General features: G+C 39.8%; 2 protein-coding genes across 2 annotated transcripts in view; both read left to right on the top strand.

The window, feature by feature from the left end:
• The window catches only part of LOC145771767 (talin-2-like), a 45,124-nt gene extending 26,835 nt beyond the window's left edge, over positions 1 to 18,289 (top strand). Inside the window, exons 27-50 of the mRNA XM_082583499.1 lie at positions 19 to 216; positions 817 to 956; positions 1,847 to 1,940; positions 2,649 to 2,861; positions 3,066 to 3,209; positions 3,362 to 3,523; positions 4,125 to 4,265; positions 4,887 to 5,068; positions 5,268 to 5,415; positions 5,542 to 5,628; positions 5,868 to 6,038; positions 6,279 to 6,416; positions 7,086 to 7,310; positions 7,879 to 8,025; positions 8,672 to 8,841; positions 9,207 to 9,390; positions 10,192 to 10,317; positions 11,813 to 11,929; positions 12,414 to 12,599; positions 13,033 to 13,246; positions 13,770 to 13,894; positions 14,288 to 14,413; positions 14,767 to 15,012; positions 16,635 to 18,289. Of these exons, the coding sequence (XP_082439625.1) occupies positions 19 to 216; positions 817 to 956; positions 1,847 to 1,940; positions 2,649 to 2,861; positions 3,066 to 3,209; positions 3,362 to 3,523; positions 4,125 to 4,265; positions 4,887 to 5,068; positions 5,268 to 5,415; positions 5,542 to 5,628; positions 5,868 to 6,038; positions 6,279 to 6,416; positions 7,086 to 7,310; positions 7,879 to 8,025; positions 8,672 to 8,841; positions 9,207 to 9,390; positions 10,192 to 10,317; positions 11,813 to 11,929; positions 12,414 to 12,599; positions 13,033 to 13,246; positions 13,770 to 13,894; positions 14,288 to 14,413; positions 14,767 to 15,012; positions 16,635 to 16,862 (3,912 nt within the window). The 3' untranslated portion in view covers positions 16,863 to 18,289. The remainder of the gene's footprint in view (positions 1 to 18; positions 217 to 816; positions 957 to 1,846; positions 1,941 to 2,648; positions 2,862 to 3,065; positions 3,210 to 3,361; positions 3,524 to 4,124; positions 4,266 to 4,886; positions 5,069 to 5,267; positions 5,416 to 5,541; positions 5,629 to 5,867; positions 6,039 to 6,278; positions 6,417 to 7,085; positions 7,311 to 7,878; positions 8,026 to 8,671; positions 8,842 to 9,206; positions 9,391 to 10,191; positions 10,318 to 11,812; positions 11,930 to 12,413; positions 12,600 to 13,032; positions 13,247 to 13,769; positions 13,895 to 14,287; positions 14,414 to 14,766; positions 15,013 to 16,634) is intronic.
• Positions 18,290 to 23,153: 4,864 nt separating this feature from the next.
• LOC145772768 (uncharacterized) overlaps positions 23,154 to 27,167 on the top strand; it is a 30,455-nt gene continuing 26,441 nt past the window's right edge. Inside the window, exon 1 of the mRNA XM_082584644.1 lies at positions 23,154 to 23,205. The gene's annotated coding sequence lies outside the window, so the exon portion shown is untranslated. The remainder of the gene's footprint in view (positions 23,206 to 27,167) is intronic.

Below are 27,167 nucleotides of genomic sequence, written 5' to 3'. Positions count from 1 at the left end.
CAAATTGTTTTATTTCAGCTTCCAGTGTCGCCGTCAAACTTTCAAACAACACAAACCCAACTGAATAAAGCTGCCGAAGATCTCAACATCGCGGCCAACGATCTGGTGGGGGCGTGCAGAGGAACCCCCGAGGAACTGGCCGCCTCTAGCAAGGAGTACAACGACAAGTTCACTGAACTACTGGATGCTGGGCTCAATGTAGCCGGTCACTCAAGGGTGGGCGACTGACTTCAAGTATCAGTTTTAAACAAGTCATTTCGTGCAATTGATCGAGTCCGATTTTGCGATTTGTGTTGTGCCAAGTGATGCAGGTTTAGTTAAGGGAAACGTTAAGATAGGTTTAGTCAGAGAAATGTCATAAAAGAAAGATCCATAGACAGTGATTTGAATCTCGGTGTGTGGTTAGGTAGTCGTCTGGTAGAACAGTTTATTGTTAGAAAAACTTTAATTACATTGAAAACTGCCAATTTCACTAACCGGCCCTGCGTCAAGGATTCAATGTCTTTGAGATTAATGGGTAGTTTTTAACCTTTTTCCTTGTTAGCACAACTTTAAAATCACCAACTAGTTCTCGCATTTCCACTCTCGAAGGGTGGAAAAGTAGTAATCACCTACAACTGAAACTGTGGGTTAAAATCTTATGCTCAAGTCACGACTTCTTGCACCATCTTACAACCTAATGGTGCGGGTATCTATGGTTATGAAACAATAGGGATTGAGCTTCTGAAGTGGATTTTACATTCCAGATACAAATATTGAAATGCTGGTGAATGTAAATAACTAAGTATTGAAGTTTCTTTGTTTATTCCTCTTCAGGACAAGGAGGATCAGAGCCAGGTGGTGGGGAACTTAAAGAGCGTCTCTTTGGCATCTAGTCAGCTCCTTCTAGCAGCCAAGGCTCTATCAGCCGATCCTGGAGCGCCCAACGCGAAGAACCAGCTAGCATCCGCCGCAAGGTGATTGTGCAGACAAAAAGAATTGTTGCGTAGCTTTGTGTAATATTCAGCTGATGAACGAGACACGTCTGCGGCTAATTGGGTGGATCACAAATGGAGTTCTGAATGGACGTTAAGTATCACCAGGCTCTATTTGTTCATCCCCGACGCCGACACACGTTCCGCCATCGTAACACTACAAGGACAGGCGTGAGTGGACCTTAACCGTATTCGTACGGGCGTCGGACTTTCCACTCAACCATGCACCAATGGGAAATGGCCTCTTTCTTTTCCTGTAAATGTCGTGCCGAGGAACAGACCGCAGACTACATCATCAACAATTTTATCATATTCAAACCACCTAACAGAGTGGAAGGTCTGCGTGTCTTGGATGATGAAAACAAAGACTGGCTGCTTTTTAGCTTTTTAGCCTTCCAGTGTAGTCCTGGGACGGTAAAAGAATAGATGCAAATCTGGGACGGTAAAAGAATAAATCTTCGGCCTCAAAGGCTCACACGACAAACAAATATTTAGCATAGGCAACGTAGTTGGCTATTGTGTCTGTGTTGTCGTTTTATTAAGCATCCTCTTCTGCGTCATGTATGTCAGGAATGATGATCTATTATCCGTGGTGTCAATGGAAAAAAATAATTTTAATTTTAATAACTTCCAGGTTAAAATTTGTAAGATATTGTTCGTGATTCACTATTGTCGTTGACAAGAGATTTAGAAGATACTTTTGGACCTGGCCCTAGATAATTTCAGGGGATGGGAATTTTGCCAGGGTTTCCTGTTGTGATATAGTGTAATGCGTTTCCATTCATTCTTTTGGTGGTAAACTGTCTTTTTCTTTGATGAACTCAGTTGTAATTTCTTTGTTCGAGGTAAATGACGTTGGTATTGTGTTGCAGGGCTCTCACTGAGAGCATCAACAACTTGATCACACACTGCACGCAAACCGCACCCGGCGAGAAGGAATGCGACAACGCCCTGCGTCAGCTCGAGGTGAGATCTTGTATCGATTGATGACAAACAAACCGGTTATGACATCATAATAACCACCCGTGAAGCAGTCACATCTGCAGTACAGATGAATTATATTTTTTCTCCCGATTTCCGTTTAAGTCAAAGCTACTCGATAAAGAACTGTTATTTTCAATGCGATCTTCATACTGTCTCATGACGTAGATGGATTGTTCAAGCGTCTTGTTAGAAACCGCGCCGTGTTGTTCACCGCAGAGCAAGATAGTAGCATAGTCATGTGATCAAGGCTCGTAAAAACAAGTGTTTTGAACTTAATTTGTTAAAAAAAATGGTTCTTATTATTTGCGTTCATTTATTTTTATGACCGCCGATTTTACCAATCCTGTGTTTATGGCTGTACCTCGTTGTCTTCTTCGGCAGCTACATCCCAACATGCAGCAGTCCTCGCAGCTGACACGCCATTGAGGGTTCTAGTAGTTTTTTGCTTATTTTGAGAGATGAACAATGTTTTGATTGCGACAATTTCTATCACTTTACATAAATTTTCATGACAAACATTTCCTCTTGATGCAATTAATTGTTTTGCTGGAGAGCGTATCGCCGCGATTTGCTCTTGTTTTGGCTTCAGTGGGATTTGTAATCCTCCAAGTATCTTTCAAAGATTTTTGAAAAGCTTCACAGCATTGATAAAATGTTTTCGATGGAATGTCAATTTATCTTTCTATCCAGACTGTGAAGGACATGCTGGAAAATCCAAATGAACCTGTCAACGAGTTCTCTTACTTTGATTGTCTGGAGAGCGTCATGGGAAATTCCAAGTCACTTGGAGAGGCCATGAGCGGAATCACTCACAACGCTCGCGAGGGAGAACTAGAGCGCTTTGCTGAATCGGTGGTCGCTACACAGAAGTCGCTGATCGGGCTCACAGAAGCAGCTGCCCAGGTCAGTCCAATTGTTTTTCTTGTGATAACATAGGTTGTTATGACATCATTTTATAGTTTGTTATTTGTATTGTTGTTGTTGTGTATTGTTAGTGTGCTTTCATACACATTTCCTCTCCAGTGTAGGTCTCCTTGTTGACCAAATAACTTTCGTTATTTATTTTCAAACTCTGGCCCATACTTAACACTCTATCTCTCCTTTCAGGCCGCATACCTTGTAGGGATAGGGGACCCGAAGAGCGAGGCTGGAACACCGGGCCTTGTGGACCAGGCGCAGTTTGCCAGGGCCAATCAGGCGATACAGATGGCATGTCGGAGCCTCATTGACCCATCAAGCAACCAACCAGAGGTGGGCTACATTCAGAAAATGTCAATATTTAGTGCTTTTTTTTTGTTACTGGAATTCAATAAATTGTTAGTTCAAGTCGTATTTTGTCGTGTAGCTTTTGATGCCATTGCGCCAAAGTAGCATTCCTCAGTTCAACTTGCTGATGTTTGAAGGTGGTTTCCGCTGCTACCATAGTAGCAAAGAACACGTCAGCGCTGTGCAATGTTTGCCGCGACGCTTCGAATAAGACTAGCAACGCGGTTGCTAGGCGACACTTTGTACAATCAGCCAAAGAAGTGGCCCACTCTACCGCCAATCTCGTGCGGAACATCAAGGTAAGCAATTGTTTGGTAATAATCATATGCAAAAATAATGTGAGACGATGGAAATACCAATAAAGTATGTAATTTTCAGTTTTCAGAGACGAAGAGACAAACTACAACTTGATGGGCTAACGAATGTAAAAGAAAAGTAAAACATTTTATTTTTGCTTATGTTTTGCTTCAAGAATTTGTCCAGTGGTGTTATTTAAGCTACATTTAACTTCTGCTACATTTGACTTCTGGTACATTTGGCTTCTGGTACATTTGGCTTCTGGTACATTTGGCTTCTGGTACATTTGGCTTCTGGTACATTTGGCTTCTGGTACATTTGACTTCTGGTACATTTGGCTTCTGGTACATCTAATTACTCTCAAGATGTGCAACACCCTGAGGAAGTCAATCATATGTGGTTGACAAAACGTTGAAATAAACTCACATTGTGCCTTCATAATCGTTAAAACTGCCCTAGCAAAAGAAAAAATGGTGTTTTGAATCAAAACATATCAACTGGCAATTAGAAGAATTTTTCTTTTGAATATGATTTGACGTATAGACACATTTTTGAATTGTAAAGCTTTCTTTCGTCTATTTCAACCACATTATTACGTCATAGGCACTAGATGGCGACTTTTCAGAGGAGAACAGAGCTACATGCGCTCAGGCCACCAAACCCCTGATAGAGGCAGTAGAGAACCTCACCACCTTCGCCTCCAACCCAGAGTTTGCGAGTGTTCCCGCCAAAATTAGCGATGACGTAAGTTAGTTGAGATGACATTATGACGTCACATTATCACAGTTGTGAAACAAAGTTTCAACCTCAAAATATTTAAAAAATTTGATTTCATTTATGTTCAAAGAAAATGAAGGGGTAAATATAGCAAACTCTTTTATATTGTTTGGATTATTCGAGCTCATCTTTTTCCCAACAAATTCTTGCTTTTACACCCAACAGGTGTTTTTCTTTTACATGGTTCGATTAATTATAAAGGTTTTTGAAAAGTTAGGTAGGTCTACGATTCAACAAGTCCGCGAGCAATTTGAGTTGATCTCGTTCGTTTATGCTGGACTTGCGGTTTATGCGACGCTTTAAATTCTAATGAATCTTAAGACTGTCATTAAAACTTTTCCGTTATTTTAATGATGATTTATATTTAAGACTACAGCTGCCCAGTTGTTTTAAATTTAACCGCGCGGCTGAATTGTTGCAACACCACCAGATGCAGTAGATTTGACACACCAGTCTCCGGACAAAGAAATCCATCACTTTTACATTAATTCAACGTAAGAATAAAAAGCAAAATTGACAAAATAAATGTAAAAATGAAGAAATTTTCTGTCTGGGTCATTTATGATGAGATGCTTTTCCTCTATGAAGGCACGCAACGCCCAGAAGCCGCTTATCGAGTCTGGCAAGCAGATGTTGGTGAGTTCCAGTGCTCTAATAAAGACCGCGCGAAAGTTGGCCCACCAACCTAAAGATCCACCCACATGGCAAGTGATGGCGTGCCACTCACGTGTTGTGTCGGACTCGATAAAGAAGCTGGTTGCTAACATGAAGTAAGTTCCGGTTATTAATTTTCAAAATCACAAACCTTTCCCATACTTGTATTCTAGTTTCCTACACTTGAAGAAATTTTGAACCACTAACGCAGGCCCAGCCACTGTGGTTGGCAGTTTAAAGTTTCTACTTAATAAAATAACGTTTCAACTGTGTATGTGGTCGTTGCTTTCATCTTAAAATCGAAATCTTCAACAGAGACAATGCACCAGGACAGAAGGAATGTGATCAGGCAATTGACGTCATAAACGAATCGATAAAACAATTAAACGACGCGTCACTATCGGCCATGGACCAGGCCCTGCCTCCCAGGGATGACAACACACTCAATGGATTCCAATCGATGGTGAGTCTTAATTGTCAAACAAATTTCAATCACAACTAAAATGAGCAAATTTATACTTTAGTTGTTTTCGAGCCGCAGAAGTTCAAAAAATATAGTCACAAATTTTACATTAAACTTACATTGCAGGTGGTTGACACGGTGAACCAGATAAGCACATGCGTTGACCCCCTAGCTGATGCGGCCAAAGGAGATGCGGCCCATCTTGGTCGACAAGTAAGTTTACGCAACCCAAAACTAAGACACAAGAAGTAAAGTTATCACAAAAATGTCACAAATGTTCTGAAAATTAATTTGTTTCATGTAACCCATTGATGGTAGCTTTTGTATGAGACACTTAGCCACTAGTATTCAGAGTTTTAACGTTTTGCAAGTCTGTCAAAAACTATGAAAGCTTCTGGTGCTATATCTGGGATTGTTTTCTCCAGTGAAACAACTTTTCCCCACTTTTTCAGGTAACCCAGATGGCGAACTATTTTGAGCCTCTGGCCAACGCGACCATCGGTGCCGCATCTCACTCCGTCAACCACCAAAGGCAGATGGACATCCTGGACTACAGCAAGACATTGGCGGAGTCAGCGCTTCAACTCATGTACGCAGCCAAAGAAGGAGGGGGAAACCCCAAGGTAAGGTCATGATTGAGTCTCAACAGACAGTTCGCTTCTACGTTGTCTTCAATTTTTAAGTTCTGTGCATTTAAAAAATATCGGTCGAAATTAGCATCAGAAGTCTGTGTAGTTGCTTTAATTTTAATGCTTTAGTTTATTTTCATGAGCGAACATTTTACTTTTTAATTTCAGTAAATAATTTTTTTGTAACTGTTTCCATGCGCTGCCTACAATAAAAATTGACCATTCTCCGTCCAGGCTGACAGCGCCCACGCTGCAATCAACGAAGCCTCTGGCGCTACCAAGGAAGCGATAGATGATCTTCTTAAGTCTGTACAAGAGGCACCGGAAGCGCTCATGAGCGGCCTTGTCGATTCCGTTGCCGTGGCAACAGAAGTAAATTAACTAAACAATATCACCTGTTCTCCCTTGTACTTCGAATAATAATAAAACTGGCTGTTGCGTAACAATTATTAATTGTTTTGGTTTTGGATCAAGCAGTGATTCCAAACTACATGAATCGGTGTTTGGAAACTTTGATTTTGGGAATTTTGATTTAATTTTGAATTATGCAATTCAATGTTATTAAGTTGTTATCGATTGTCTGTCTATGGTTTTTAAAAAGTACCTCTCTACCAAAGCTATACTATAAATTAGAAATCAAGGAACAACCGACCAATAATGTGATGTTCAAAATAGTAACTTACTTCACACTAGCTAGGTCTAAAATTGCGTCAATCAAAAGTCTCCACATTTGTCGATTTTCATTCAATTCTCGTAGATCTTCGGAGTTGTGTCTAGTAAAGGATTCTGTACTTGGCTGTGTATTTGAGTTCTAAAAGATGTAAAAAAATCTTGAAATAATTCAAAGTATCTAAACATGGTTATCATTAAAATACACAGACCAAGAATGAATTGAAAAGCCAAACGAGTTAGCTTCCCCACTCTTCTAGAGCAGAAAATCTCCAACAGGATTCCCAAGCAAATTTGAACGGCTCCTCATGGCCATCTTGTGTATGTACAAACCTACGCAACGTTATTTCAACATTCCAATAAATTCTTTAGACGTTGAACAAGAAAGTCCACCCAGAAGAGGGCGATACATTCGCGCATTATCAGACCAACATCGTCGATAAATGTCGCGCGATCGTGGTGGCCAGTAGCGATATGGGGATGGCGATGAACAACAGGCCTGAAGAGCTTGGCGGCCTCGCTAAGAAAGTGGCCCAGGAATATACCGCCCTGTCCACAGATGGGGCATATGCCATGGCACTGGCCGACTCAGACGAAGTAAGTCTTTATGTTTAGCCAATATCAAAACTTGGTTACTTGATAGTTCGCCGCTGGCTGATAGCTCCTCGTGAAATTGTAGGATATTTACTTTTCAGAGAAACTGTTGTCCTATGCTTGATATTGGTAGGCCTATCTTAGATTTTTTTTTGAAACTTGTGAAATTTGTCGCTTACATATTATTCCATTTACAAGATTCTATTGAATGGAGAGCTGTCCTAAAAAATACGTTGCTCAAGCGCACTTGCCGGGCCTTGAATCATGGACACTTCGTCTTGTCGTTTCGTTGTTTCCTAACTGACAAACATCAATTATATGAGTGCAACCTTTACAATAATATAGCTTGTGAATACGAAATCTTATTGTTAAGAGCAGCATCATTCGAACTTGTGTACTGGTGGCCGTCAGTACGACACTCACTGAGAGCAAGTAGTTGTGTCTTGCGAACTTGGTAACTTATCGGGATGTAAATAGAAAAAATGGCTTCCTAATTTTTCAGCAATTTCTCATGATGTACAACAAACAAACGACAAACTGGCGATAGTCTAATTTTGATACTGTCTTCCAGGTCAGTAACCACATCAAGAAGAGCATCCAGGACTTAGGAGGAGCCTGTGAGGAGCTTATCAACGCATCTGGGCAGGTCCAGGGAGATCCGAGGGACATCCATGCAAAGAAAGGTTTGAACGATGCAGGAAGAAACGTAAAGGAGAAAGTAAGAAAATGTTTGATCGTGTTCAACGCGTATCTTTCAAATATGTGCTTCTCATGTAGTGGTAAAGTTCACCAACTATTCCAATTATTATCTTTTTTGTCGTATCCAGGCTTACACCCGGTGGTTGAAGATTTAGATAAAGTAGACGGAAGGTAAGGGAGCCAATCTTTGTGTCCACCTTCAGGCGTGTCATTAAGTGTCTTGCCAAAGACACAAACGCATGCTCTTGAGCGGTGTCGAACCAGCGCCCTTTCGAGTGCCGTTCCGGTGCTCTCACCACTCGGATATGCAGCCTACCAAATTCAATAATATACTAATAATAGTTTCCAATTATCATGTGTGAGTTTGGTTGATATTGTTACGAGCAATCTAGCCGTAGCTTAATACCATCCAACAAAACGCTTGGTCTGATAATTCAGTTATTAGAGATTTAACACACGTGTCTGATCAAACCCAAAACCTGTAGCCTATGTATTACCAACCTCTAGTGGTTGTTGGGCTTGCTTTTAATTGGTCGCTAGTCATATTTGTAAAGTTGTTTGGCAAAGCGTATCAACCAATAAAACTTGCCAGGTTATGCCTTTGAGCCGCCCGCTTTCCCCGGTTGGAGAAACCAGATGGAGGTTTCAATTTTTATCATCACCAGGTGTCCTATGTGATGTCATCTCTACAACAAGGAGGAAGAGGAACCCAGGCGTGCATCAACGCGCACACCCACGTCCAAGGGATCATTGGGGATCTCGACACTACCCTCATGTTTGTATCGTCCGGAGCTTTGAACACTGAGTCTGATGGAGAGACGTTTGCCGAGTACAGGTTGGTAATTTCTCGCAGAATTAAGTATTTTATTCCGATGTGTGTGGTCGCATTTTACACACTTGATCACCTTAGCACAGGCGTGGCTAACAATTTACATTCATCATCTTTGTTGCAAATGATGACATCTCAAAGTTAATCTCTGTTCTCATTTTTTCAAGTAACACTCACCACGTTATGACAATCATCTTCATTTTAATGGACATTTCACTTGTCACAGCATTCATCCTCTGCTTCAGCTTTCAAGTGATTGCGTTTGTTATAAGTGGGAGAATGTTATGTCTGAGATAATAAAAAACTTGTTCAAATAGAATCTTACAGCCTTAGCTGAGACACACAATCAAGTCACAAGATTTTGTGCGTAGAGATCAAATCTTGCACACTGCAAAAGCTTTGGTGGAGGACACCAAACAGCTGGTAGGGGGCGCTGGAGGGGGCCATGAAAAGCTGGCCACAGCGGCCCAGTCTGCCTCAAACACAATCGACAAGCTTGCCAACACCGTGAAACTTGGAGCTATCAGTTTGGGCACGGACGACCCTGACACCCAGGTTGGCTTTAGTGGAGAGAATGTTGGAAATAGAAACACTTCAGAAATGTAATGTAGAAGATCAATTGCTGTATTATTGTAGACGATAAATCCTTTTGTCTTGGTATTGTTTTTGTTTGTTTACGAAAGAATTCCTATTTTCTGGTGTCTTGCATCATTCCTATGAAAATAAATTACTCAACAAGCTAACGTAAAATTAAATAAACAATCCACTATGGTGCGAATAGCCTGCATCAGCAGACAGCTATTTAACCTGGCCAAATAAGCTTGATATTGTTAGATAATGTTACTTTGTTAACTTCTATACTTGAAAGGTTGGTTAATCGTCATAATGAAGTTCTTCCAACTGAAGTTGGTTGATTGATTTGATCTTTATCCTCGGACTGGAAAAGCTTCTTTTCAGAACTTATTTCTAGCAGTTTTACATACTTGTAGAGGCTTTGAACCACTGGCGCAGACCTGCCACCGAGATTGGCAGAGTGAAGTTTTCCGATTGCTGAAGTGTTGTTGCCGGGGAACTATTCCATCCATTAGATGCCGCTGAATGAAGAGCAATCCTTAGAATGCGTTGCTCAAACGCACACCCCGAGAGCCGAACCAGCGCCGCTTGAACTTGAGTCGGGCGCGTAACCACCGATGCAACGGGACAATCTTTCAGGATTTTATTGATTTTTTCTTTATGGGGCACAAGTTGGAATCGAACCCTGTCCCACCACAAGCAGTGTTGGTGTAAACTCCCCATTTAGTCAGTGACTCGTTTAGTCAGTGAATCCTGAACTGACCCATCTTTGTTTCCATCCAGGTTGTGCTGATTAATGCTGTACGCGACGTGGCGTCATCACTTGGTGACCTCATCAACGCAACTAAGGACGCGTCAGGGAAGTCGGCATCAGACAAAACCATGTTCCACCTCAAAGCTGCAGCCAAGGTTTGATCTAATGGCCGTCAGATTACGTTGACATTATGTTTTATATTTGAATATCAAAGTTAATGAAATTTTGAAAGCGTAAATGAAGTTTTAAGTCTTGAAGCAATGGCACGGCCGAATGGGGAAGGATTGCACGACCCTAATTTGATTCCACACTAAGTTGCAAGTTTTATAGCGCAATTTTCCTATAAAAGCGTTAAAGGTTTGTACTCACCTTTCTCTTCTTACTCACCTTTCTCACCTTACTCACCTCTCTCTTGGACTACTACCTTAAGGCGGTGAGAGAGTTTCAGTGTCTCGATGACCTCTAGAGCTATACTGGCGGGAGCATCTGCTCCTTGCCAGACAAAACGTAGTCCCTCGATCAGGGCAGGAGATCCCTCTAGTCCAGTAAGACAATCTCCTAGTGATGGTGACACAAAATCAAATCACTCTCTTTCAACCTGCCATGAGCCAGCAAGGAAGCAGTATGGCTTGAGCAATCACATGGAATAATATGTCAACCAATAGCATTGCAACTAAGAGGAGGCTACCTCCGGATCCTCGCATGTCGACCAGGAGGGCACATCAGCAGCCCCGGACTGATTTGACAGTTACGACCAGGGGTTTACATCAGCAGCCTCGGACTGATGTAAGACAAGTGAACAGAGGTAACAAGAAGAAAAATACCAATCGTACTGTACAGTCTAGAATGCGTAAATTAGACATCATCAACAATGAAAAAACTCACTACCTTCCAAAATCACATCATGAGAAGCATGACCAACAAAGGGCTACTTGACCACACGAAAACAGAAGATCTTTTAACCATGACAAAACTACAACCAATTGCAGCAATAATAAAATCAAAAGTTTTAAAACTGTTCGGCCACACTAAAAGATCACAATTCGGAATCAGCAAAGTTTGCACAGAAGGTAAAGTAGAAGGAAAAAGAAAACGTGGCAGACAACCAAAACGATGGCAAAACAACATCCAATCATGGACCGGACTCAACTTGGCGACACTGGGCGAGTTGGCTCAAAATCGCCACTCTTGGAAGCAAATAACCTATGTTGATGCCCAATCTGCTGCAAGCGGAGATGACGTCTGATGATGACTCACCTTTAAGCTGTAGGTTTAAAGTTTATCCATTGAAGTTAGGTCGCCGTGGACTCAATGTATTCCAATTCATATTAGATGCTGTGAAGTTGTAATACAAATGAGTTGTTTGACATCTAGATCGTGCTTTTTCTCAGATTACCCGGGACGGCAAGTACCGGACAATCTAAAGAAAACACGTTAAGAGGAAATAAGCCTTCTCATGGTGGTTTAGGCCCTTTTATAGCGGAAGTAATACTTTTCGTTATAGCGATTGCCCACAATGTTCTGCGAACAGCAACCTGGGAAAGATGCTGCTTGCTCACTTCCGTTTTCATCGCGATATTATGAAGTCTTCCAACCATTCTACAGCGATGAAAGTGTTTGTTTATTACATTTTAATTTGTTTCCACTCAGGCCATGGTTACCAATGTGACGTCACTATTGAAGACAGTCAAGTCTGTAGAGGACGAAGCGGCGAAAGGTCCACGTGCGCTGGAACAGACCATCAGCTCCATCAAGCAGGAGATGAAGGTAGGTGGTTGGGGTTCTTCGCAAATTCTTTTGTAAAATCTTTCTTGCAAGGACAACATACGTTTGTGGTTCACAATGTCTGCAAGGAAGAGTGTTGTATACACACTAGGTCCCAGGTTCAATTCCAGAGTCGGCACCTTGTTTTATTAAGAAACCACAATCGCAGTCGCTACCCTGTTGTAAGTGTTGTATACATAGCTAATCTACGTTAGACAACAATAACAAAAATATACTGTTAGTGTTGAAAATAGAAGCAAACGATTGGGCGATTTAAAGTTTTTTTTTTATAAAAAAATATTATTTCTTACCAACAGCAACAAAGCAACATACTAAACAAAGCTTTCACGATTCAAAAAATAAAAGTACAAAAGAGTTATATCCTGCTGGTTGTTTGAATTGTGGTGTGAGCGTATAAAACTGTGTTTGTTTCATTTTAACATGACCTGACTTGCGAAACCTAACAAAAATTTTACTATGCTTCCAGTCACTTCAATCGGTGGATGGAGAGGAGAAAAGAGCCACTCCTGAAGAGCTCATCCACGCTACAAAACCGATCACTAGCGCCACCGCGAAAGCAGTGGCAGCGGGGAAGTCCTGCCGCCAGGAGGACATGGTCACGTGCGCCAACATGGGCAGGAAAGCTGTGTTCGATATGATTCATGTTTGCAGGGTAGGAAGCGAGTTCAAACGGATCCTTTTTGTTATTGAATCTTGTGTATTTGCGTTGATATGGGCCGGGGATCATTAGGCCTTATACTTTTTCACAAATCCCTTGATGAAAAAGGTGTCTGCACTCTAAGAAAGTCCCTTCATGGTCATCGCAACTCGTACTTGCAATTATTTAGAATCACAAGCTCAACCTTGTTTTCTTCTTCAAGGAAAGCTGCATTTCACCAGCAACCTGATATGAATAAATAAACAAATCTTTATAACGAGCGTGTCATCTCACTTTAAAGATAATAATGTAGGTCAATACAATAACAGTAGGCTGCAGCAAAAATACAAAATGCAAGGAATATTACTTAATATTAATAGCGGAAGGAGAAACAACAAACTTAAGCAAATTAATGATTACGTCAAAACATAATTTTTTTACTTTTCAGGCATCGGCCGCGAGCACTGAAGACCCTGCCCAGCAGCAGGCCACCCTTAACTTCGGCCGTTCGGTGGCAGAGTCGTACGCGGCCCTGATGAACAATGTCCTCTCCATCAGCCAGCAGCCCGGTGATGCCGACTTGAAGCAGAACCTGGTACCATTGTCTAAAAACGTGGCTACCGCGGTTAGCAACCTGGTCAGGTCTGGGGAGGGTATGAAGGGTGAGTTGTTATTTGTTATATCGAGTGTGAACGTGAGTTATGTATGAAAATACGTGAGTTAATATGTGGTGTATGCATTATGCAGTGCCGTGAAACGGTGGGAGCACCATCTCATCTCCCCATTTTGTGATGTAAGCTATTGAATATCGAGCTTTTATAACAGTATTTTACCTTGTCGTTTCAACTGGCCAAAAAATGCTGGACAAATTAAAAGTGAGTGGAACCTACCCCGGGGGCTACTGAAGTTATGAATAGGGCCCAGCCCTGTTACATGGCCTTAAACGCGAGTTGTCCTGCGACGAATCTAGCACTTTTTATTCAAGTTGGATTAGTTTAGTTGTGCCTGACTGATGATGTTCATTCAAAGAAGCAACAATGGTGTAAAGTAAATCATTAAAATAATCGGAAGACGCCAGTTCAACGCTTATCCAGAGCGGGTGGCTGAATCTTGAAACAAATTTTAATGAAATGTTTTAATTTGGAAACAAAATCTCAATTTTCAAGTCATGAAATCTTCCTCCAGGCTCCGACTGGGTAGATCCCAATGACCCCAACGTCATCGCGGAACAAGAGCTTCTCGCTGCCGCCGCGTCGATCGAAGCTGCCGCGAAGAAGCTCGCTCTACTCAGGCCAAGGAAAGAAGTCAAGGTTGGCCTATAATAAGTGACCCATGGTTGTGCGTTGTTTCGCTGTCCTCATCTGTGTGGAGACGACAGCGTTTCCATTGTTTGCGTTGGAAAGTTACGTTTGTCTATTATTGCGTCACGATGACAAGTTTATCCCAAGCAATAAACTATTTTTTATAAAACATTGAATCTTGTAAGATTACGACGTAACAAATTGTTGTTGGCGATTAGTAGCCTAATGTAGGCTACATGGTGATGTCATATCATATGCAATCTTACCAACACCTATGAAAGAAAACAGGTTGGGAACTTCTGGCGACAACTCATTTAAATACCAGGAATTGATCACCGGTGCAACGTGCCTCAACAAGGGAAACTTCCTTTAAAAATGTTAAAGCTGTTTATTTTGCATTAGCAAGCTGATGAGAACCTCAACTTTGAGGAACAAATCCTTGAGGCAGCAAAGTCCATCGCCACTGCCACCACTGCCCTCGTAAAAGCCGCCTCTGCCGCGCAGAAAGAGTTGGTTTTGCAAGGAAAAGTAAGTTAATGTTGTCTACCAATAGTGCAGAACAATCATTACAACGCAAAACCAAAAATTTATACAAATGTCAAATAACAGAGGCTGAGGTGTATTATCATACTTTTAACCTTTTTTATTGTACCCAGGTTTACGCCAGGTCGTTAAATATTTGGATTAAGTGGATGGGAAAGCTAGAAAGCCAGTCTCTGTGTTTACTTGTAGGCATGCCTTTAAGTGTCTTGCCAAAGACACAGCTAGATGCGCTTGAGCTGTGTCGAACTGGCGCCCTTACCAACGTCGTGCACCACCAGGCAACGTGGATGGCATTCTGTTGAAGTTTCAGTACAATACCATCAAAGTTTGTTTTTTAGGTTGGGTCAGCTGGAGGTATTGGCCGTGACGATGGCCAGTGGTCCCAGGGATTGATTACTGGGGCCCAGATTGTGGCCAGAGCTACTGGGAATCTATGTGAGGCCGCCAATCAGGCCGTCCAAGGAGAGGCCAGCGAGGAGAAACTGGTGACCTCAGCAAAGCAAGTCGCTTCGTCTACGGCCCAACTTTTGGTGGCCTGTAAAGTTAGGGCCGACCCTAAGAGCGAGAACATGAAGCGGTTACAGGTAAACTGTGTCGTCATAATTATATTTACGTCATATTGATGGATTCTGTAATTTATTTTGTCGTGGTTCAGGTTTACCAATACATGTGACTTAGCCTACTACATTTAAAATTGAACTTTTAATTTGTCTGCTGAGTCTTATTTTCCTTGTCTCTTTCACCAAGCATTTCAGAAACGTCTTTCTTATGCTTTCCAATCCGTCGGAACGTTTGAGTTTTTCAAAAGCAAAACAAACCAATTCTTGCATAAATAGGAAATACCAAAATTGATATTGGTAGCAGCAATGAATACTGAAAAGTTTAGGCTTATCAGAATTATTTTCGTTTCTAACAATAGTTGCAACGTTCATCTGATGAATGCGAAAATAAAAACAGAAACATAGGAGTTGTTTGTTCACTGAGGTTTTGCGCACCATGGCAGTGCGCATCCTCAGAGCGAATATTGCTAGAACAGGTAGCAGCGATGGTGTTGAAACAAAGTAATTTTGTATATTCAATAGGAACTATGCTACTCTATATTTAGGCACTGTAGGCAGTGCTGTATTCGTAGGGAAAACGGCGGTATACGCAGTATACTCTTTGCTTTTTCGAGCAATTATAGTATATCCTCTGGTTTTCCAAATAGAGTGCCTATGCTATCCTTAGGCAACTGATTCTTGACTACTAACTAACTACTTAACCCTTTGAGGACCAATGGTATACGGGTGTACAATGGTACATGGATGTATCATGAACCCGTTCTGAGAGATCATTTAGAGAGATCATTCAGAGCGTTGTTAGCAGAATGCAAATGAGACTTTGTGCTAATGCCGACACTAACAATGGTCATTGGTCAGCTACTGGTTGATATTGCTAACTTTGCAACCTGATAAAATGATAGAAGGAAATTTGTGTCATGGAGAAACAGGGGGTGAGAAAAATTTGTAGACGCTTTGACATTGATGAAATACGGTCAATCCAAGGATTAAGAGACTTTAGTGAAAAAGTTGAAATTGTGCCCAATAATTTGAAGCCTCTCTTGACAGCTATTTCAACTATCCTTGTTCTACAGCAGAACGTGAACGTGGTTTCGGTTTATTGAACGATATTACCACAGGTTCAAGAGCATCTTTGCTTATTGATAATGTGAGGTGTTCGATGTTTACTAAACTTAATTGCAATGGACCACATGTGCCTCAATTTACTGCTAAAAAATGTGTAAGATCCTGGCTGCCAAACCACCGATCAGCAAGGATACTAAATGCCAAATTTGTAAAGAGGATAAAGATGTAGATTCTTCTCGGCAGGCTGTTTGGAATGTAGGCCTATTCATAAAAAATAAACAATTTTGTACCTCTCGTTCAATTTTAATTCATGTTATGGTAGAATAAAGATTAGTATTTTGCAAGTTGTGTATTTATCATTTTATCAAATCTGAGACAGTATACCCTGTGCTTTTTTACGAATACAGCACTGACTGTAGGCTATATTTGAATAACAAATGGCAAGTAAAAAACAAAAAAATAACAAGTAAAATATTCTCTTAAAAATCATTTACTAACGATCCTTTTACAAATTTAAAACGGCCACCAGTTTTTGTGTATTAGCGATGCTATATATGACACCGCTTACTATTTTGCAATAGACTGCTGGAAACGCTGTGAACAAGGCAACTCAGATGCTGGTGGATTCTGCAAAGGAAGCCGCTTTCGATGAGGAAGAGGAAGTTGCGGTAGAGGTTCCTGGAGGAATGGTGCAAAGCATTGCGCAAGAGATGCAGGCCATGGAGATTATACTTGCAAAAGAAAGGGAGCTCAAAGAAGCCCAATCTCGCCTTCTCAACATACGAAAGAAGAAGTACCAGCAGCAATGATCTCGCTAGTCTTCTTGAGACTTGACCTCCATTGCAGTTTGTAATGTTTTTATCGTTTTCAATTCCTAAAAGTAATTTTCCGTTGTTCAAGGTCATCGACTATTTTTGTCTCGTTAAATTTAATCTTCAGTTACTCAGAAAGCCCTTTTTCGTTGAAATCTAACGTGAAATTGTGCGTTTCTGCGTATGTTGAACTCCATTACAACTTATAGCTTTTACACACTCAAAACCTGTTGTTTATTGCTACGTCTTTTGTGCGATCGCGAGCTACCAATGTAAATAAATAACACAATACACAAACGTATATATATCGGCTCGCCGTCTTCATTGTTGAGCATCATTTGCGCGTTATTAGTGAATGCTCAGCGGCCAAAAGTGTAGGCTACTGCCTATTTGTGAATTGTGCTGCTTTGCATTGATTGGAAGTATTTTATGTTACAACATTGCAGAAGAACACATTACATTTCAACAGGAAGGCAAGTTCTTGTCAGTTTTTTTCCACATTCCATATAATTCCACAAATGCTTCTATGTTTCTAAAAATAACCTCCCCTTTGTCAAATACTAAGTTGTGCAGTGGTCTTGAAAACGTAACCTGTGTAGACTACCACACTACTTCATTGCGATATTGAAAAAAAAAAATGTATAAATTTATTTTATATTTTATGTTATCAAGTCGCCTTCCGTACTTTACTCTTCTTTTACTTGGAGGGTGTTTTGATCAAGCATCTTGGGTCGTCATCTTTGGTTATGCCAACTAACGTTCATTTTCATGCTTTTCTTTGTTTCCTCAAGTAGCCTAGGGGAGGATGAGGTAAGTTGAGCCACTTTTTACTTAAACGCTTCTACTAAGAAAACCGCTAGATTTACAATAAAAGTGAAAGTGGCAGCATATTGGTTGATGCTTTGGCCTTAATTTAACAAATTGTATCCAATTCGCTATCCAATATCAATTCGTTATCTTATATATATTCGTTATATATCAATTCGTTATCCAATTCGTTATAATTCAATTGTAATATCTTAATTGTAAATTGTAATAATTCAATGGTAATATCAATTCGTTATAATATATCAATTCGTTATCCAATTCGCGTAGACCACGCACACAATTTGGCGCATGGTAGATGGCGCAGTTACAGATGGTGTGGTCTACGGTTTGTTCCTTCATGCCACACTCGTGCAGTGACTATTCCACTTCACAATTATTGATCTACTCTTGTTGACAATATGTAATCTTCACTCAACACATGTGGAACTTGAGTCGAAAGTTAGAAAGAAGACATGTTGGGTAGCAGTTAATAGGCCTACATAGCTGCTACCAGGAAGAAAGAACAACATGTGAAAGGATAAATTTGTATTGTTGTGACTGTTCGACTGTGAAATTGCGCATTTCCCAGCCGACAAATCTGCCACTTTTTCGTTGATTAAACGTCAACAGACGTTGAATCAATGTAGTACTAGCAGATCTTGTTAACTGAGCTAAAGAACAGAAAATAAAACGATGAATCAATACAGCACAATCCTGATTAAATAAACCTCCAAAATGTGAATTTTCTAAATCAATTTCCGTTATCTGTCTGATCTAAACTTATTCCATATGCCACTGGTCAAGAGAGCATGGAAACCGGAATTTCTGCTGACGGCAGAAAGTTTCTCCAAGTGGTCGTGTGAGGAAGCTTTAACGATATCCTCATTAAGAAAAGCACACTCATCGTCTGCTTTGAAGACAAAGGACAACTTTCATAGGCGTAGCCAGGGGGGCGAAAGGGGCCATGCCCCCCCCAATTTTCAAAGTTTGGATTCCGAAGTTGAGCCCTTTGTTGAAAATATAATAAAATTTGTAGAAATTTATAACGTTTTCCAAGAGATCTGGCTATTAACACCCCCAAGGACTTGCTTTAGACACACAGAAAGACAAAGAATCGCGCTAAATTTACGTTTCTTTTAACTAATTTGTGGAAGCAATTTCAGAATGGCTTACTCTGTTGGGTTTTTGTGTCGCTGAGTTTTTGGTGTTCTCTAATTTTCGCCGCAGATTTTTCCCGTTTGTGTGTAAGAGCTACCTTTAATAAGTTAATAGCTGTTTATCTGTTACAAATTTTATACAAATATTACCCTAAAAGTGTTTTTAGAAAGCGCTATAATCCATTATTTAAGTGTAATTTTGCAACATTTTTCCGGGGGAGCATGAATACGGGTGCCTTCGGCACGCTATAACCCCCAGTTTCATTGCTTCCCTTGCTCAAGCCACCAGGATACGTCACTGCACATCAGGTGGCGATGGCTTAAATCAAACACTTTGTCGTTCTCTTTAATTCATCAAATATTTGCCCCCCCCAACAATTTTTTTTCTGGCTACGCCAATGACAACTTTTCCTCGGACTTTCCAGGCACTTTTCTGAAAAAGTTGGCCTCAATTTCTCCATTTTCATTGAAGAATTCGATTTTACCAATGTAATGCACAGGTCGGGTTTTCCCTTGCATGTTGCTTGTAGGCTGCAGTTTACACTAGGCTACAAATAAATTTAAACTTTAATAGACCAATGGACAAATTATTTTTCCAGAGATTTAGACTATTAAAGAGTGTCTTGCCTGTCTTTGGTATAAAAAATACACTTTGTTATCTATTTAATGACTACATGTATCATCACTTAACAGTGGCAGCTGAAGTGAGGTAAGTTGAGCCACTGGCTCAACTTACCTGTACATCACTGGCTCAACTTACCTCAAGGCCGCCATTAAATGTTAAACGGGAATTTCTCCAGTCATATATGAGCTAGCAACCTCACTTTAATAGTTTCTGAATAAGCTGACATTAGTGATTACTGTTAGATATATCAATACTGGTGAATGCCACAGACATTTTGTAAAACACAAAAAATCTTTGTTTTCAAAAAGTTCAAGAAACTTCCCAAAATCACTAAAAACAGTTTTTCTGTCTTTCTACAAGACAAAGACCTATAATCTTTACAGAACAGCTCCATATAAGATAAACGGTAAGGTAGGTGGCAGCAGAAAGTTGATGCGATTTTTATTTTTCGAGTTAGGGGGGGTGGCTCAACTTACCTCACCTTCCCCTACGTGTGACATTTGCTGTCAACTTATAATAGGCCGTAACACAATATTGCAAATAACTCTCATCAAGATCTCATATGTGATATCTGAACAGCCGAACATTATAGGCAAGTTGGCCTGTAGCATGTTCTTGGGTTCATATTGAACAATATTGTCGTGCCTCATGTTTATATCAACCTATCCTAAAATTGCATCGGAAATCTGATACCAATCATGCTTATATCTTCAACAACCGTGTTCTTGTAGCCTACAGTATTGTTGACTTGTGTGATGTGCAATAACGTGTCATAATAATATAAAGTTCGGCAGCAGTGGCCGAGTGGTTAGCGCGTTGGGCTCGCAGTCGAGAGCCTGCATGTTCGACTCCAGCCACCCGCACTTCAGTTCAGTTCAGTTCAGTTCAGTTGTTTTTTTATTTCTGACCATCATATCAAAACAATACACATCAACATAGCAAAGGTCAAGAAAAAGGTAGAAGCGACAAAACGCGAACGTTAAAACGTGCTTGTGATCGAAGTAAGTTATTGAGTTGAAAAAAATTTGGCACGGTCGCAACACCTTCAGAAAAATTTAAGATATAAAGGGAAAATTAAAAAAATAAAAAATGTTACAAAACAAATAAACATATAGCCTATAGGCTATAACTTTATTAGCCTACATTGCTGTTGTTTCTCTGGGCAAGAAACTTTACGATAATTGCCTCTACCCAGTGATCGATTTCGAGTAATGGGTAGTACCAAGTTTAAGTCATAAGTAGAGTAGACAACCGGAAACAGACATTGCCGTCGGTTGCAGCGTGGGTCAGGTGTACGTCGGAAGGCGTACATCGATGCATAGCGCTCAAGTCCGCTTTCCCGCAATGCAGGATAAAGATAATAAAACAAAAAAACAAAACAAAGTTGGTTGTAACGTGTATACATAGTAAAGATTACAGAAGGTTGATTCATTGTGGGAATCTTTATCTCCGAACTGAAAAAACTTCTTTGAGAGCTTAATCTTGGCAGTTTTGCACACAGCACTTGCAGAAGATTTGAACCACTGACACAGGCCCGGTCAGCAAGATAGACAGAGTGAATGGTCCACTTGTGGTTGAAGTGTTGCTGTCTTTGAATTGTTGCAACTACGAGATGCCGCTGAATATAGAGCTGTTCTTGAAATGCTTGAAACTGAAAAAGCCTTGATAGGTTATTCCTGGTAGTTTCGCATACTTGTAGAATGTAGAGGCTCTTAACGCAGATTCCGTCACCGAGATTGGCAGAGTGAAGTTGACGATTGTTGAAGTGTTGTCGTCTGTGAGTTATTCCATCCACTAGATGCCGCTGAATGGAGAGCAGTCCTGAAATGCGTTGCTCAAGCGCATACTCCGAAAGTCGAGCCAGCGCCGCGTGATCTTGAGCCGGGCGCGTAGCCACTGAGCTAACAGGGCGGACTACGGTAAGTAAAATCAAGGATACCGATAGACAATTTGTTCGTGGAACTGAGCTAATTTCATTTCCGTGGTTCGGGAAAATTTTAGCAGTTAGTCTATACTAGGTTTAGACTGGTTCATTACTTAGGTTTCGTTTTATTTCTAACTAACTTTCATAGAATTTTAGCGGCACAATTTAAAGATGGGCTACCCATAGGCATATACAGCTGCAGTAGTGCAACGACATCGGCTACCGAGTGCGCCAGCTGTGGAGATGAACAGAGAACGACGTCTATATTCTTCTTAGTAGTTTATTGCACAAGCCAACTTGACACATCGAAACAAAAAAGAGTAAGACCGGTCTGACGAAATTAAGCCTTGATTAGAAAACAAATAGAATGCAAAACTGATTGAAATCAATCTTGAAACTGCAGCCCATAACGAGAGTTTCTACAGTTGGAGCACACTGCTGCTCATCTTGAAAATTAGCCTATATTGAAACTATTTTTCTACATTCGATTGCACGTTGAAACTTCTTTAAACATATAACAAACTTACGGTACATATTGAAAACCAACTCATTCCATAACTTATCGAAACTTACATAGGCCTACCTAGAGTTAAGACTCCTACTAGTTTTCATCCTCTTGCAGTGAGACGCTATAATCTACGCTGCAGTTTAAGAACAAGCTTTGAAATGTGGTTTTACAGAAGAATGGGATTTCAGATACTGATCACATCACAAATGCAGAAGTTTTAAAGCAGGTAGCCTACATCAAGACAAGGAACTATATAACAACATACCGTAACTCAAAGGCAACTCAAATTTCTTGGTCACATCATCAGAAAAGAAGAATTCTAAAATCTTTGTCTAAGCGGCCGCCTTCTCGGGAGACGTGCTCGTGGCAGGCAACGAACAGCATTTGTATCTAATTTTCACATCAATCAGCCAACCAAGAACACTTTGGTACACTGCACGACAAAGGGATGATTGGAAAAATTTACGAACTGAACATCTAAGCTTAGTTCATCAAAGGCCACATCGGCCATGATACCGTAGGCTACTGTAGTAGTACGGTAATAATTTAGATTACAGGCATGGCCCCGACTTGTTGATTCCACACAGGGCACAACAGACCAACAACGCAGATAGACACAAAATCATGTGAATGCAACGTAGTGCGAGAGAGCAAGTAGGCCTACGCGCTCTGTGAAATTCCAGCCTGGGGATTTGTTCGTACCGGTAACGCAGGGAAAAACAGTGAGCAGATGGCCGCCCGGATTCAGAACCAATTAGCCTATTTATGAAAAGACGTGTGCAGTGCCCGCAGGATTCACAGAATAAATAACATTTTTGTTAACAAAAAAAGTTTTTGGTTGCTTTAGTTTGTTTAAATGTTTCATTTTTGGTCTCACTTTGGAAACGTTCCACTTGTTGTTGAAGACTATTTTTTTATTTTCAGTACAATTGGACTGAAAATTTTAAAATGTCTGGCAACACCGACAATGTTTGACGAAATCCTACAATGGACGTCACGTAAGGATTTGGAAGGAGGACAGGCTAAGGCCAGCCTACTATTTCGATTTCGAGGTAGATACTACTCGATTAAGCTTTTACAGCAGTGGCCAGAGCCAGGAAACAATGAAATATATATTTTTAAATTCCCTTTAACTTGTTCTTAACTTTATGGCATAGGCCTACCTAAAATGATTAAACGCATGCTGGTATATTTTATGCAGAATTTTGTAACACTTCTGTAAAGAGAAACTTAGCATTGTTGTTCAATATCATGTAGTTCAAAGACATACAAGGAGTCACAAGATTGTTTTGTGGTCATAAAGAAGCTATTCTAAAGCAGTAAGTTACAATATAATTATAAGTTGCAATCGTCCGCCCTGGTAGCTCAGTGGTTACGCGCCCGGCTCAAGGTTACGTGGCGCTGGTTCAACTCTCGGGGAGTGCGCAGCAGCAACGCACTTTCAGGACGGCTCTCCATTCAGCGGCACCTAGTAAATAGAATAATTCCTCGGCAACAACACTTCAACAATTGAAAAACTTCATTCTGCCAATCTCGGTAACCGGCTCTGCGTCAAGAGCTACCTACAAGTACGGTATGCGAAACTACCAGGAACAACCTATCAAGGCTTTGTCAGTCCGAGGATAAAGATTCAAAAACCAAACCAACCATAAATGTATCGGAGCTGGTGTACATTTGTACATGTCTCCACCCTGGTCATAAATGCTACCGTATTACGTGTTTATACGTCAAAGATTGGAATCAATTAAGACATAGCCTATCTATATAGGGTGAAGTGAATGAACAGCATTCAAACAAGCATTTAAGCTGTTTATGCCTTCACTACTTTCTTTTAGAGAAGCAAACTCTCTACCAAAGCTTTACTTTCTTTTACTTTACTATTTTTTAACCCTAACCTTCAAGGTTAAGTGAGAGTCAAGACACAAAACAGCTACTTCACTGTATGTTTTTAGTCGATTCTAATCTATAACGTCATGTCCTTTTTGACCAGGGTGGAGACTTGTACACCAACTTAAAAGTATCTGCACATGACTTAACTTTGATAAAAGCATTAGAACTACTCTTTTATTTGCACTGTTATAATAGTCGTCAGAAAAGGTTGTCAGACCACTGGGCTTGCGACAACTCAGCAAGTACATTTCAGCTACTGTCAAGTCAGCAAATGGGATTTACTTGCTCAGTTTGGACTTGCTTCTTTGCTTCCAAAACTGAATTTGCTGCTTTGTGACATGTCAAGTTATAGCTTGCTTAGTTGTTACTTACTCAGTTTCATCATTTGCCAACTTCAATCACTTGTTGAAATGTTTCCAGCTCAGTTGTCACTTGCTCAGCTCACAACTGCTGAGTTGTAGGAGACTCATTATTTTCAAATATTGTGAATAGCCTCCTTATCCTACTTCACACATGATTTACAACATGGTGGAAAAATGTCGAACATCAAATGAAATTGTTGAACATCAAATGAAACTGCCAGGACTAAACATGCAAAGAGGCTTTCTAAGTTGGGTTATAGAAATTCCCACGTTATTAATTAAATGTTCAAATCAGCATTTTTTTTACAATTCAAGATTTATCAACATATGGCCAGTGTTGTACGTTGACACCGTCAAATTGACGGCGTCACTTATTGTTGACGCTGAGGCTAGCGCCGTCAATTTATTTTTTAGTTGACGGAAGTGATAGCGCCGTCAACTATTTCGCCGATTTTAAGCGTCAAGCGCTATGCGTCATTTGTTGTTTTTATGGAAAATCTCTTTTCACAATCTGAGTTTCACAATGTATTCTGGCTATCGCGACTCATCCAAATTACCCGTTTTTGCGTTGGTTGGAATGCTACCTGGAATATACAAGCGGAAGAAGTTCTCGAAATGGTGATCACTCATATCGTGAGCAGTATCGAGAACAAGGGATCAAAGAGAGAAAGAGGAAAATCAATGAATGTCATCGCGGAGGTTGAAGATACATTATTTCAAGAGCTCTATACTCTTGAAAACAGCAATGTTGGTGCAGTGGACCTCGTTAAAAGATTTATATATATATATGGTAAATCATCACAGCACGCTTGGAACAGTGATATCTTTCCGAGTAAACGTTTTCAAGACTTCTTGAAATACAACACACCAATACCATTCAGCGCTACTGTGGAACGCATGTTTTTACTTGGAAAGGACATTATGCGTCCCAAACGCAGCAGATTGTCAGACAAACGTTTTGAATATCTTGTGTTTCTACAAGTAAATAATTAATAAGTACTGAAAGTACGCAGTACTTTACGCCGTAAAGTTTTTAGGCAATTCGCTCTGACGCCGTCAATTTATTTCATTGACGCGTACAACACTGCATATTAGTGCATATGACTGTTGAAATTTATGATATGTGCTTATAGTAAGGCGTTGGAGAGTTAATATGATGTCAGTTTGTGCTTAGCTTGTTTCTGAGTTTACTCTTCTGGCAATTGAGCTGATGTTTGAATTGTTTATTTTTCAAGAGACTTCTATGCTGTTAAACCAAAAATCACTTTTACATAAAGTAGGGTCCATGTGCGTGTTTGCAACCATCGACGTAACTGCACCCACTTCACGAAATTGTAAATATTTTGCAATTGAAAATAATTTAACAGAAAAAAAATTACCAGTTTATTATTCAATAATGTTTTCTCAACTTGTGTAAGTTTTATTTTTTTACACTGAACTATGTGACTTGTTATTTAGTTTTCAATTATGTTTTTAGAAAAATTTTGTTTTTAAAAAAAAAAATGGCATCCTGTTGTTTAAGCGGCATAAAAATAAATTTGTCAGCAAAAAGTGCTTTTATCAGGGTTCACATGTTGCTGTCATCACATTGTTTGTAACCGCACGTTTTTTACGGATTATTTTATTAGTCGGATTGCATAGAATTATTCTGCCACAATGACAGTTGTGTTTGGACGCATTTTGGAATTAAAACAGCAATCATAAAATGCGCTATTGTAATTTGAATACACACAACAATACCACCAAACTATTACATGCTTAAGAGTATGAAAGTGTTTTTCTGATAAAAAAAGGAATAACTCTATAAGTTAACAAGTACAATTTTTAGAGGTCCTTAAAAAATGGTCCAAATACAGACATGGACTGTGTATTTTCTTGAGTACATTTACATGATGACTTATTTTTTAGCAAAAAATTATCAATATGTAATATTTAAAATTATATATAACTAAAGATTCACTCAACTGAGTCATATGCAACTATTTTCATCAATTAAACTTAACCGTTGTTTTGGATAAGAGTGTTTGAAAACACAACTGTTTAGTTATTTTCACTTTTCACAATCAGTTGTTTAGCTTTCACTTTTCACCCTATACAGTAATGGGTCATTAGCAATTGTACAACATGGTTTGTAAAATCCATAGACTGCACTGCCATTAAACATTGGCATTTTGGTATACAGTCAACTGCATATTAATTAACAAACATCAGAATGGTTGTTGAATATTATTTTCTCTTTATTTAAATTGCCTTCAATAAACATGAAAAAAAAACTATTTATTTTATCCAGACAAAAGGCATGTTTCGCAAAGGTCATTACTCATTTATGAGTTTTTAATATCCTGACATTTTGTTTCCTTGTATATGGAAGCATTAAATATGAACTTTCGTACAAGTGCATTGTTACGGTTATTGCAACATTGAGTTGGAAACGTTGATTTGTCAGCGTTTCCTGTTTGAGCAATTGAGGAAGTCGATAGAAACAGTAGTTGGCAAACCTTTTCATTTTAATTGCTTTCAAGGTCAATGCTTTTCTCTGGCAAAATATTCCATGAACTGTTTTAATAATAATAAACGCAGGTTTTAGGTACTAAAAAATCACTCATTTTTGATATACTCAATTACTCAACTGTATTGTATATTTTTGTAAATGTCGTTTTTTTGATGAATTTCCTTTACCAAATACAGCCACTTTGAATCCATGATAACTAGCCTATTGTACTACTGGGTTTGCTACCTCAAAGTAATTGCCTGAGGAACTTGTGCATTTTTGAATCTTTGAATCAAGTGTTATTTTTTTATTTCATTGAAGTTACATTAGCAAAGCTGAAAACAAGTTTCTAATTTCAAGTATTTACTTTATTTTGTTTCTCTTGTGACAACATTAATACTATTCAAGACTTAGTACAGTAGCAGATGCAACACTGGCACAGGAAGTATTCAAAGACTGTAACTGTTTGTGCTCAAATCTTGGCACACCATTAAACGTCTTGCTGAAACACAGACATCACCCTTCATCAGAAATTGAA

The sequence above is a fragment of the Aplidium turbinatum genome, chromosome 6 (assembly GCF_918807975.1).
Source record: "Aplidium turbinatum chromosome 6, kaAplTurb1.1, whole genome shotgun sequence".
Lineage (NCBI taxonomy): Eukaryota > Metazoa > Chordata > Ascidiacea > Aplousobranchia > Polyclinidae > Aplidium > Aplidium turbinatum.
Note: the sequence above shows the minus strand (reverse complement) of the source record. Positions and strands in the feature narration are given on the sequence as shown.